Below are 14,196 nucleotides of genomic sequence, written 5' to 3' on the forward strand. Positions count from 1 at the left end.
GTTGATCCCCCTCCCCGTCCCAAACGCGTTGTCTGTCACAAATGACATAAATAACTGTGGGTAAATAAATAAATAAATACAGACACTGGTAGTCCCGGGCTGGTAGTGTTCAAAGGGCCCAGACGACTACTATACGACTCGCGACGACGACTGTATTCTTTGCCTTGCGTTAGTACGCAAGCGCAAGATACTTGTTTACAAGCCAGTACAAGTAATCCCCGCCGGATTACTCGAATGGGTACTGAGTGGAGATGATGGTAGTATACTAGTAATCGTACGTAACGCGTTGTATATGAACTAGACTATGGAAGTGAATCCAATGTGAACATATTCTTTTTAATTTTAGTATTTTTCAATTATTACAATAATTTATAAAGAATAATACAGTTTATGTATAACTGCGTCAGAGCTATCAAATCAATGGCTTCTGACGTATTACATTTGTAAAAGATATACACGATCGAGGTAATATTATGTTACCATGGAGGTATAACATAATTATAATCGGGTGGCGCCCTATTATATTATATAATTACGTATACTTCAGACAAGTCGCATGTTGGACACGGATCCAACACGCCACATTCAACGTGACCCTCTCATTAGCATATATTATGATATTCAAATTACACTATCTCCTTATTTAGAAAACGCTAACCAATCAGAGCGAAGAAAATATTTTTTGTATAATGACGGGGGTGAGGAAAATAGGTCGCATTTTCATCACGTTGCAGCACACGACTGATAGTGTGTATTGTTATGTGAACGACTCGAGACTTCAAAACATTATTTTGTTAGTCGCAGATGCCGTTCTCCTGATACGAAGAACATTTCTTATTTTGTCTCACAGCCGAAAATGCTGGTAGCGTTTTTTGCTTTTCCAAACAACAATCAACGTTTATCTCCGGCAACCTAAACCAAAAACATTACCAACGCGGTTACGTAAACCTTTTTGTCAACGTTACACAGAAAAAAAACTTCACCAATATGCCGAAAAGGAAAAGAGGTACGACTTCCACGAAGCGGTCCTGTCTTATCCATTGGTTTCGGAAGGGGCTCCGTTTACACGACAACCCAGCTCTTCGGGAAGGTCTTCTCTCATCAGGGGTAACGACTTGGCGGTGCGTTTACATTCTTGACCCATGGTTTGCTGGTCAATCTAACAGAGGAATAAACAAATGGAGGTACGTAACATTTTCTTACGAACTCGTAAACGGTAAACCCATGTTTGCGAAATCATTCGCCTGTAAGTTTGTCGCCGAGCATCTGGTCAGTCCTTGTTAATGTTCATTTTTTAGTCTTTCCATGTTTTCTCAGTGTTCATGGAGAATGAATTTATTGTTATTTCGAAATTTGTTCACATTTTTTAAAGGTTACAAAAAATGTACATGCGATCGCGAGTAGAATATAACACATTGTGTAAGACTCACGCCTACATGTCTTACAGTAAACTGTCACGCGTTTACGTAACCTGCATCTGTACAATGTATTCGTTTTCTGTCGTTGTATCAAACGCTTTCATGTTATTTCTAAAAACAAACCCAACCATTACAAAAATTGGCGAGTATTTTCATCAAAATTTAAAAGATTTGATAGTTCGGTTCATGTACAAGATGATATGGGGTTTTTTTTTACAGACATTATCTTCCCTGTCTGATATATGTTGTTTACGACTTGCGTCATTAAAAAATGATAATGCGTTCTCGTTTCTAACCGCCTGCGTTATTGAGCTCCGAATTTTTCTGCTCGTTCTGGATTCTTTCAACCCTGGGTATTAGGATTTTACAGAATATTGAAAATCGTTTTGTTGACGTCAGTTCAAAGAAATAGGAAACGGTGAGATACACCTTGCAGAAAGTCAGCTACATTTTTTGCCACTTTGTTTATCTCTCTCCCTCCCTCTCCCCCCCCCTCTCTCTCTCTCTCTCTCTCTCTCTCTCTCTCTCTCTCTCTCTCTCTCTCTCTCTCTCTCTCTCTCTCGTTTTTATTTACCTATGTATCTCTGGTTATGCCATACTATGTAAACTTAATATTTTTGTCGCTAGAACATTTTGTGATTTTAACAGTCTCTCGCTAGATCGCAAAGACCGATTTTTTACATTAAATTTATACGAGAGTGAGACCGTGGCACCGTGTGTACATGAAATGAAGGAATTGTAGTCACTTCGTAATAGTACATGTATTCATATTTGCGTTTTTCTTGTCCAGCAAAATAAGCAAAAAACAAGTCTTCGTCAAAAAATTACTGATAGGATATCTGTATGTTATCTTGTGGTACAGCTTCTTGAATTATGTATCCCTTGTCAAATTGTCAGAATGGAGTCCCGGCTTACTCCATCTGCAAGCTGGACTGATTTATTCTACGGAAATGAAAAAAATGTACTTGATTAAAAGCAACTTGTTCGCTCACTGTGGATAGAATTTGTACCATGTTAAATTACCGCAGTTGGTTAACGTATTGTGTCCCGTGGTCTAGTGCGTGTGTTGTGCTGCATTGTCAAACATGTGACTATCATGTGGTGTGGGTATCATGAATACAAGTGTATACTACAGACTCTCCCAATGTTGGTGGAGGGTCTATGTGCATACAAATAATGATAATATTTGTGATTAGGATAATTCAGAAAAGGAAAGATTGCTTTTTTGACTAATTTTGCAAATTAAGACAGTTAAATTTTAAGACATAGTTGATTTAGGTTTTCTAGTTTCCATGATGGATTGCTATATGGATGAGGACTGGGTATTTATTTTGGAGTTTTAATGTATAAAATAATTTTATCATGGCTATATGGATGAGGACTGGATATTTCTTTTTGATTTTTGATTTATAAAATAATTTTATCATGGCTTCCTATTATAATGACTTTTATTATCTAGAATTTAATTACAAAGTGGGTGACCCTGCAAAAGTGTTATTAACCCAATCTAGCAAAGGACAGTAAAGACCCTTATAAGGAATGATTATTTAAATTAGTAAGATAAAAACAGTTCAAAAGACAAATATACAACAAAATGTTTTGCAATCAAGCACCTGTATACGTACACAGAAATCACAAGGCAGTGAAGCTATTACAAGATTGCCACTGACTGGAAAATATCCTTATTGTTAAGCAGGGGTTCTCTGAGCAATTTTGAAAAATGAAGGGGTTGCCTTATTTACTTACTAATTTGCATATCATTAGCAAAGCTGCACATTTTAGATCTTAAGATTTGAGAATGAAAAAAAAAACATTTTCAACATTAAAAATCTTCAATTAGATTCTTATTTTTGGCAATGATCCATTTAGCAAATGAGAAAAAAAAGTATAAAGAAAATTTCAAATTACTTCAGTTCAACAATTTCAAACTTTAATAATAGTATAATTCATCATGGCAAAACAGAGGGGTAGCCCCACAAACAGAGGGGTGCTGCATGAAAAGTTAAACAGGGTGGTGCACCCCTCAATTTCAAAAAACCCTCATAAAGAACACTGTTAAGGTATATCACTCATTACCAATACAGCCAACAGATGTGCATGTTTCCTATATGTTTTCTAACCAATCAGAATAAACCATATAAAGTGCTTCACATTATCTGATTTCAATTAAAAACATACAAATAGTTGGTTGTAATTTAATTGTCCACGAGTCGCCTTTTACCCCAGACCCTGGCTATGAGAATAAAAGAAAAAAGAAGTGCATTTTAATATTGTATCAGATAATCTCAGGAATATGTCTGGACAGATTTAGATCAACAATTTGTACTGACTGCGAGAATAAACAGCCTCTTATTTCCATTTCACGATCGTAAATCGTGGTACAGCATATTCCTTTCATAACCTTGTTTTATGTGACCTTTGTAAACAACATAGCGGGGTTACTCATAAATTCAAGTCATTTGCATAAATTGAATGTCGTGGGAAGTCATGCTCCTTTTATCACATCAAACAAATCTGCTTATTCAGTTATTTGAAGAAATTGAAATTTTTTCCCATCAAAATTGAATTTTTCTGACAAGTTAAAATCTCACTCTGCAAAGTTTGGCGGTAAAGAAGTCCTTGGATTGAAATAAACAACATTTTACAGTGTACACATTTACATGCCAGGGTACATGCATGTAGAAATCCTTGAAGAGCTTTATATTGGTTATTCATGAATGCAAATTAGCAAGGATGTAACCCCAATTGCTGTGACCCCCTGAAGATTACCATAAACCTAGGGGGTCTTTAATCAGCCTTCCTTATATGGTATTAGGTTTTCCATATAAGTCTCTACTACCTTCTGAAGTAATAGTGTACTAAACCTATTACATGTATTTTAGAGCCATTACTTTATATGTCACAATCATCAATTATATTCTTGGTATTTGGAAAAAAACACGATTTATTTACCCTGGAAATACGCAATGTTCATTTTATTTGCATTTACTCGTTAAATTTTCAATACTGTAGCCTTCCAATATCATTATGCTTGTAACAATTTGCCCTTGAACTATTAGACTTCAGTGCTAAGTGTAATCCTCTGATTGGCATTAATTCACTGGATATATAAATGTATTCACCTCTTATTGTTTTCATACCCTACAACTCTGTAAGGTTTATAGGACAATAACTGGTCATTTTCAGTTTAACAGTCTGAACTGATTAAGGTGCAGTAGTACTACATGTATAGGCATGATCGATCTGAAATTTGGTTGAAACGTTCTTAGGGGTGTTTAGATTAAGAATTGTTCATGACAATCCCATCAGTGATATGCAAATTAGTTATAAAAATGTGTCTTTTAGGTCAAAAATCCTTCAAAACTACTGAGCAGCTTAGGCTGAAATTTGGTTGGAACATTCTTCAGGGTGTATATATTTAGAATTGTTCATGACATGATGATCCCATCATTGATATGCAAATTAGGGCTAAAATGTGTATTTTTAGTAAAAAATGTATAATTCCACAATTATTGAGCAGATTAGGTTGAAATTTGGTCGATGCATTCCTAAAGGTGTTTAGATTAAGAATTCTTCATGGCATGATGATCTCATTAGGCATGATGATCTCATTAGGGATATGCAAATTAGGTCTAAAAATGTGTATTTTTTGTCAAAAATATATAGATCCAAATCAGGGATGGGTAGGTACTCTAGATGAGTGACTAAAGATTCAAAAAAATGTGTGCAAATATGCCTAGCAACGGGACCACACCCATAGCAACAGCTAAATATTGCAAAGATGAAAAGTGGGAAGGGTATTCGAGTTAATAAAAGATTCCATAAATGTATGCAAATATCCCTAGCAACAAGACCATGTCCATAGCAACAGTCAAACACAGTTATGCTACATTGGCACTATTTTTAATTCTCAAGACGATTTTGCGATATATTTTCCAATGTGAAATAGGATTGACCAAGTCTGTGTTTAAAACTCAGTAGTTACAAAAAAGCTAAAAAGTGTAAAAAAGTTTGTCATTGTACATTTTACCTCCAATGTTTATATAGAGTAAAAACTTTTTTTGTCAATTAGAGTTACATTACACAGAATTTTTCTGTGCTATTCATTTGATTTAAAAAGCAAAGTGAATACCAATTTTTAGGCCTTAAAAAAATTGCGTGGGTCCGATTACGTTCAATTTTAGAATAGGGTCGGGTAGGTAGATTTTTAATTTAATTTTATTACATTTGTATATATTTTTTTCTGTGCGAGTGTCTAGGTCAGGTGTTCCATTGTTTTCCAAATGGTCTCTGTGTTGTTTTTTTCATCCTATCAGATGTACAGCCATTGCAGATTGGAAAAACAGTTTTAGAAGGTCTTTTCAAGTTGTTGGCAGTTTCTGCATTCACTATTTCTTATCAGACTTCACAATTTTTGCAATTTTATTATTGAAAATTTTAAAATATTTAATAAAAAATAAGGGTCGGCAGTGAAAAGCTAGGTGGGGTCGGGTCACCAGAACCAAACAATTATTTTTTTTTTTAGGCCTTAGCAATAATCGCTAATTAACATCGGTTGTAGTTGTTGGACAACAGTGTATGCGCATGTATGTAAGCGACCCATTGTAAAACAATGGGTAGTCGGCTGTCAAACGCAGGCTGAACACATCAAAGTTCTGAGTGACTGGTAAATTTTAGAGGGGCGACAGCAGCAGTTTAATGGAAGCGGGAGCAAAATTTAATGGGGGTGTGCCGCCCCCTTAAAAGAGCCTGTGGAGAACACTGACATCTATTTACATTTCCAGCTCGCATAAGTTAATTTATTTTGAAATGAATTATATTTTTCAGGTTCCTGTTACAAAGCCTTGAAGATTTGGATGCTAGTCTTCGGAAGTTGAATTCACGTTTGTTTGTTATCAGAGGTCAGCCTGCTGATGTTTTGCCAAGACTTTTCAGAGTAAGTTACAGCTTCTCTCCGTCATATTATGCATGTCCAAATGAAGTGCTTTTAGGGACAACGTCACTATCAAGTGCGCTGTAAAAACGTGTAATGCATTACATCAGGTCTTGTGACTAGTCAAGATGGAAAACAGGAAATAATGAGGTGTTAGAATTCAAAAATAACAATAACGTCCATTGACAAACATAGCATTGATATCACTCCCACATTGAATTTGGTGTATTAACATGACATCAAAGTAACACTTCAAATCAGCTGACACATTATGTATAAAATGACGAGTGATCACATGACTTTGTATACAGAGAATGGTTGTGCATTCATTTGCATATCATTTGCATACAGGTATGCAATAATATTTACAGTATTTGAACTGCAATGTGAATACCACTAGTATGTGCACTCACCAATACAAGTACACATGTACATGTAATTGCTGACAGTAATATACATAACAATATTGAAAACTGACAATGTTGAATTTATCTCTTCACCCAGCAATGGAATGTAAGTCGCCTATCCTTTGAAACAGACTGTGAACCATTTGGAAGAGAACGTGACTCGGCCATCAAAACACTAGCAAGTGAAGCTCATGTGAAGGTCATCTCACGCTCATCACATACGCTGTATGATCCTCTTGAGTAAGTCAAGTCTTCATTACATATACACTGTATGGAGTATGAATAAAAAGATGTTTCTAGTCATTACAACCACAAACACATCAAAATCATGGGCACAAAGGTGGGGGGGAGGGAGACTACTCCCCTTATTTGAGTATACGGAAATGTGTCGCCCTTTGGGGTGTGTGGTCTAAAATGGAGTCTTTTTTTCCTCAGTATAGTGGTCTTGAGTTTGACGATAAAATAGGGAATTTGCAATCCAGACTGTGCATGCTCAGATGCAAAGGACTATGGGATTGTCTGTGGTCTCTTTTGTATTGGGGATTTGATTAGTAACAATCTTTTTTTTTGTTTTCTCAGAATCATTGAATCAAACGATGGTGGTCAGATGTTGACTTACCAAAGATTCCAAAATGTACTTCAGTCGCTACCTCCGCCTGCCTATCCAGTTGATCCAATAACCTTTGACGTTGTCGAAAAGCTGTACACACCCGTTGAAATCGATCATGATGACAGATTTGGCGTTCCTACTCTGGAAGAACTAGGTAAGGGTGACTTTTTCATTATAATCTGTTTCTTATGATCATGTCAACCTACACATCTATTTTAATAAAGATTGATAGTATGTTGACGACAGTAAGGGATAATTGTAGAATGTCACAGAAGCTCAAAAAGCGAACTTTGTTCTTTATGGGGGAAGGGGTCTGGCATCAATGTTATTGCTGAACTTCACACTTTTAACCAAATTTCGAAAATGTGCATGTCTTCAAATGATAACAGCTTCTGTATTTACTATTGAGATGTCGATAAGTTTTTAAAAGATAAAAAATTTACTTCTAATGTGAGATACATTGCACTGTGTCTCCTGTAGTATTTTGATGCATTTACCATCTCCGTACATAGGTTCATAAGGTTGGAACTTCATACCATCATACTTTTACATTGCATCGATCGTAGTGCTGTGACCCCAACAGATTTCATCATGGTTTACATCATATGTAAACATTTAATGTGACACTTGTGAACTTTCGTTTAGGGGAAGGGGTTTTGTTCTAAATGAACGTCCGTTTATCTAGCCTGTGTGACATTGTGCAATCGTCCCTAAAGCATGTACTATTTTTCATGATCCTATATTTGTTGAATACAATTTTTATTCAAAATAATGCCCTCTATGGTCACATCAGGAAATGGTAAGTTGGTAAGTATTTTTTGCCAAAACTTGAGAGTGAATGAATGTTCAGGACCTTCAAGTCAAATTAGTAAGAGGATCTATCAGATTCATTCATCAGAATGTACGAATAATCGCAAGCATCGCCAATTTGTACTCGCATAAATATTTTTAGTTTCCAACGGGCGAAGCACGGACAGAACTACTACTTTGGGTCCCATAAGTCCATTATCACCTGTATCTGAGACTTGTAAATTCAACCAAACCTGGCACAAATGTCATACATGTAGTCGGCAACAATTTTTGCATGTCAGTTTGTTTCGCTACCTCCAGGATAATGGCTGAATTCAAATTATTTTGCCATTGACAAATGCATTGATAAAACTGCTTATGAAATCTTGCAAACTTTACATGATGTTTAGATGTTTTCATTTAAAACCAAATTAATGTATACAGCTGGGTACGTTTAGTTCAGTGGAGTTTTTGCCATTGAAAACTGTATTGATTCGTGAAATGAAAATTCTATATTGTTTTCTAGCACAACTGAACCAGTAAGGTTGTACTGGGATTGCCAGCTGTATCCATTTGGTATATAACATTCTGATGTTTTCATTTAAACCAAATGGATACAGCTGGCAATCCCAGTACATCGACAATCTGAGTGCATGTAGTCATAGTTGCCTAGGGTCAACATTGTTGGAAAGAGATTCCTAGTATTGCCAAGGGCAACATTTGCATGTTTTACCTAAGACTGCTATCAATCAATCAATCAGTGAATTTTTTAAAGCACCCGTTTCCACTATAATGTAGAGTTCAGAGGCGCTGTACTTAGAATGCTCTGGAGAACAGATATGTCTTTAGGTTCTTTTTAAAGGAGTTAGCTGTTGGCTTTTGTTGTATTTCCAGTGGCAGTGCATTCCATATGTGGGGTGCAGCACGTGAGAATGCACGCCCGCCATACGACAACATTGGGTTCGTGCAATAAACTTTCGGCAGTTGATCAAAGTGTCCTGGGATTTGGCTTCAAGTGAATTAAGTCAGATATATAGATTGACGATAGTCCATTCAGAGATTTGTTAGTGATCAATAGCAGGTTATATTTGATTCTATCCTGCACTGGTAGCCAGTGGAGCCCTTTAAGGATCGGTGTTATGTGATCATATTTTTTGGCCCGCATGATGATCCTTGCTGCAGTGTATTGTGCATGTTGTAGTTGTTTCAAATGTTCATTAAATATGCAATAAAACATGCATTTCCGTAGGCTACTGCTACTGAGAAACAATCTAAGATGGGAATTCTCCTACACGAACAGAAATGTCAAGTAGATCTATTTACCAGTCTGTGAATATCCAGGTAGTATAGATAATGTACATTGTAACCGATTATACTGATCCCTAGGGCAGGATATGAATATTTTACCATAAAGACTGTGCTGGTGAGAAACGACCACTCCCACACGAGCAGAACAGAAAGGTCAAATATGTCTGTTTACAAGTCTGTGACTATCCAGGTAGAAATGTAATCGATTAGACTGATCCCTAGTATTGTCGAGGGCAGCATATAAATATTTTACGTATCTCTGTGCTAGAGAAAAAAACAATCCAAACACGAACAGAAAGGTCAAATCTGTTTATATACCAGTCTGTGACTATCCAGGTAGCAATGTAATCGATTAGACTAATTCCTTAGCATTACCCAGGGCAGCATATAAATATTTTACCTATCACTGTGCTAGAGAAAAAACAATCACAAAAATATATACACAGATGGGAAATCTCCACAGACGAACAAAAAGGTCAAATACGTACATTTGCCAGTCTGTGACTATCCAGGTAGCAATGTAATAGATTAGACTAATTCTTTAGGATTACCCAGGGCAGCATATACTCGCAGATCAGTACACCGTTATAGTATTGCTCCAGATCGGAGCGAGGTAACGACTTTAGTTTTAGATAAAACGTAGCAAAAAAGGCACGAACACAGTCTATGTTTATGTCTGCCGAATGGCAGTGTTTCATCTGAACCTGAGTAAAACATGCAAGGGTCAAACTGAAGAGTGAGGTGGAAATTATCATAAATTATGATTTCACTTCAATTCAATCAATTCAATAACTTTATTTATCCCAAATGGGCAATTCGGTTTGGCAGACATAATATCTACACACAAAAATTTAAAAAAAAGAAAAAGAAGACAACAGTTCAAAGCAAAAACAAACAAGATAAAAGGTTACAGGACAAATCACACTACAATGAGAGTATCTAAAATGTTTTGTTTAAAAGCCGCATAGCGCATGGTATGAAAGAGTTCTTATGCCTGTTTGTCCTGCAAATTGGGCATCTAAGACGTCTACCAGATGGAAGGAAATTGAAATATAACTCTATGGTCTTGTTTGTATCTTTTATCTATAGGCTTTGATATGGATGATATACCACCTGTGACATGGATTGGAGGAGAAACTGAAGCTAAAGCCAGACTGGACAGACATCTTGAAAGAAAAGTAAGTCTTGTGTAACAAGATAATCGGACAATTTATGAAAATTGCAGGGAATTGAAATTCTTCTTTTGGTTGGTATGAAAATGTTATTGTGCAAATTTATAACAGAGGAATTCCTTTAAAAGTGAGTTATTTAGCATCAGACTATTGTACATCTCAAACTTTTCAACTTGACTTGTGTAGACTAGCATCCCTCTAGCATTTGTTAGCTATTATGAAGGGTGATTACAGTTAAGATCCAGGCTACTTAGACTAGCATCCCTCCAGCATTTATTGTAGCTATTAAGCTAAGAAGGGTGATTGACCTGTTGTCGGTTCCAAGATGCAAGGTGCTCAGGTGTTTGCACTCACTCAGTGGGATGGTTGTCACCTGACCGTACCCTGGGTTCACCGGTAAAATCCCTCTCTGTCATTGATGGCGTTTAGTCTTTGTTCTATAAAATCACTCATAATCAAAGAGGTCAACATGTCTTTCCATCATTTCCTGATGAAAATGTTATTTCAAACATAATAAAGACAAAACAAGACTAAACCTAACAACACAAGTGACTTCCTCTCGAGCAATGCATCTTGGAACAAGAAAATTGACTATTCCAGCGAATGACACTATGCTAACAATGTATTTTGGAATATGAAAAACAATTGGGTTAGATGTTGGCCAAGTGTTTTTTACTACCATTATTATTTGTCATGTATATTGGACCAACCCCATTATGCATTGTTTTCAGAAAATGATGATGACGTAGTGATCTGTACATATCAGGGCTCAAAATTAACAGTAGTCTCATGTCCACAGACTACCAATTCTTGTCATGGCGCTACCAGAATTTGTAGCTGGTAGCCCACTCAGGCTACCACTAATTATGAGATGAAGGTAGAAGATTTAAGGACATGAAAGTATTTAAATAACACACACATTTCCAATACAGGAAACCTGTTTTCAGTTCAGGAATATAGGACTACAGGCCACAATCCCTGGGCTACCAATTTCTGAAATTGGTAGCCCACTAGGACTACCAAAGAAAAAAGTTAATTTCAAGCCCTGCATATCTGTACATGTAAGCAGAGAGATGGACTGTTCATCAATGTTGATTTTCCTCAGCGTCTCAGGTTTCTGCCTGCTTTGAAATTAGAGAGCTGTTCGATGCAACCATTCAACAAATCTCCCAGCTTTTACTTGGACTTGTATATGTGTGTGTGCTATAAGTATGATATGTATATTGATAGTGTGATTTCATCTCTACAGGCTTGGGTTGCTAATTTTGAAAAGCCAAAGATGACACCACAGTCATTGGTAAACACAAACACAGGACTGAGTCCATATCTGCGGTTTGGCTGTCTCTCAGCAAGAATGTTCTACTGGAAACTGACTGAACTATATAAAAAGGTAAAGCTCTAATTTTTTTTCAATATTACCAAATAACTGTTAATGTATAGCACAACTGAAGTGTGTGTGTGTCCGTGCGTGTGTGTGTGTGTGTTTACAACTTAAACTCAAAATCCCCTTGACTGGTTGCCTTATATGGTAGGGACATTACTTTTGGCATCTAGTTGGGAAATTGTTCAAAGCAAAATGATTTCTTCACAGGTATATGATTTGGGTCAAAAAAAATATCATTTTTGGTCAAAAAACTGTAATTTCAAAACTACCAAGCAGATTGGGCTGAAATTTAATGGATATAACACAAAAATGTAAAGAAATTATTTCAGTTCAATAATTTCAAACTTTAGCATAGTTCATCATGGCAAAAATAGAGGGGAGGGGTGGCCCCACAAACAGAGGAGTGAATAATGGATAAATGGATATACAATATCATGTCTGGTAGTGCAGAATTTTTCTTTTTGACAAGGTGTGAAGGAGCAACAATCTAAAGGTTTGCCCTTACGGAAGGCATTCAGTTAATATCTGGTTAACGTTTTCACATATTGAAATTGTGCTCGTGCCTACCACAGTGGGATGATTATCCAAAATTGGAGTGTATAAAAATATACCTACATGCAGGTAGTAATGATGCATTTACTTTGCTAATGAGATTCGTGAATAAAAAAGGCAGATATACGCAGCAGGCAACAATTATAAAGTACGTCATAGCTGGTATTAGAGAGCATTTTATTACCGAAAATAAGTAATTACGTTCTGTATAGCACGATTGCTTTTGGGGATTACCAAAAAAATCTCATTTGGAGAACACTATCTATAGATACTACATGAATATACATGTAACTGCAATTTTTGAAAGCTTTGAGGCCATATTTCACGTGTTTGCACTTGTGCATGCCACAGTGGGGTGGTTATCCAAAATTAGGGGTACCCTCAAACAAATTTACAATGTGGCACTTTCAGAATCGAAGTATGAAATCACACATCTACATGCAGGTAGTAATGATGCAATTAATTTGGTGATGGGATTCTTGAATATCAACATTTCTGAAAAAAGACAGATATACATAGCAGACATGAATTGTAAAGTACAGCACACTGTAGAATATTTTACCCACAACTCTCTCTGATTTGTACTGTTGGACATCATCTCTAAGAATTCATCTTTTTGTGAATTCTGTGACGTCAGTTGAGGTTAACGTTTTTACAGTATCTAAAATGGTGGACTCTAATGACAGTTACGATGAGTTGAAAATACGCCAAACTCCACTTTTGCAGAAGCTCATATGTCAGCTACATTTTATTTATGATGTAGTAACAAATGGATATGCAATATCATGTCTGGTAGTGCAGACATTTTCTTTTTTACAAGGCTTGAAAGAACAGCAATCTTAAGGTTTGCCCTTACAGAAGTCATGCAGTTTAGATCTGGTAGAAATTTGCCGACAGATTTTCTTGAAAGATATGCATGTTTGTTACTGACTTTTATTTCTAATGAAACCACTGGGATTATTTTCCAAAATTTGGGTGTATAAAAATATGAAATCGTGTGTCTACGTGCAGGTAGTAATGATGCATTTACTTTGCTAATGGGATTCGTGAATACAAAAAGTAGATATGCGCAACAGGTAACAATTGCAAAGTACGTCATAGCTGGTATCGAAGAGCATTTGATTACCGAAAATAAGTAATTACGTTCTATATAGAGCACGATTGCTTTTGGAGATTACCAAAAATCTCGTTTGGAGAACACTATCTATAGATACTACATGAATATACATGTAACTGCAGTTTTTGAAAGCTTTGAGGCCATATTTCACGTGTTTGCACTTGTGCATGCCACAGTGGGGTGGTTATCCAAAATTAGGGGCAACCTCAAACAAATTTACAATGTGGCACTTTCAGAATAAAATCGAAGTATGAAATCACACACCTACATGCAGGTAGTAATGATGCAATTAATTTGGTGATGGGATTCTTGAATATCAACGTTTCTGAAAAAAGACAGATATGTAGCAGACGAGAATTGTAAAGTACGGCACACTGTACAATATTTTACCCACAACTCTCTCTGATTTGTACTGTTGGACATCATCTCTAAGAATTCATCTTTTTGTGAAATCTGTGACGTCAGTTGGGGTTTACGTTTTTACAGTATCTAAAATGGTGGACTCT

At 36.2% G+C, this 14,196-nt stretch overlaps 1 protein-coding gene across 1 annotated transcript in view; it reads left to right on the top strand.

Annotated features, from left to right (window-relative positions):
* The first annotated feature begins 987 nt into the window (after positions 1-987).
* Positions 988-14,196, top strand: part of LOC144452611 (cryptochrome-1-like) — a 30,791-nt gene continuing 17,582 nt past the window's right edge. The window contains exons 1-6 of the mRNA XM_078143732.1: positions 988-1,184; positions 6,246-6,354; positions 6,856-6,998; positions 7,338-7,522; positions 10,555-10,643; positions 11,887-12,027. Coding sequence (XP_077999858.1) covers positions 988-1,184; positions 6,246-6,354; positions 6,856-6,998; positions 7,338-7,522; positions 10,555-10,643; positions 11,887-12,027 — 864 coding nt within the window. The remainder of the gene's footprint in view (positions 1,185-6,245; positions 6,355-6,855; positions 6,999-7,337; positions 7,523-10,554; positions 10,644-11,886; positions 12,028-14,196) is intronic.

The sequence above is a fragment of the Glandiceps talaboti genome, chromosome 23, assembly GCF_964340395.1.
Source record: "Glandiceps talaboti chromosome 23, keGlaTala1.1, whole genome shotgun sequence".
Classification (NCBI taxonomy): Eukaryota; Metazoa; Hemichordata; class Enteropneusta; family Spengelidae; genus Glandiceps; species Glandiceps talaboti.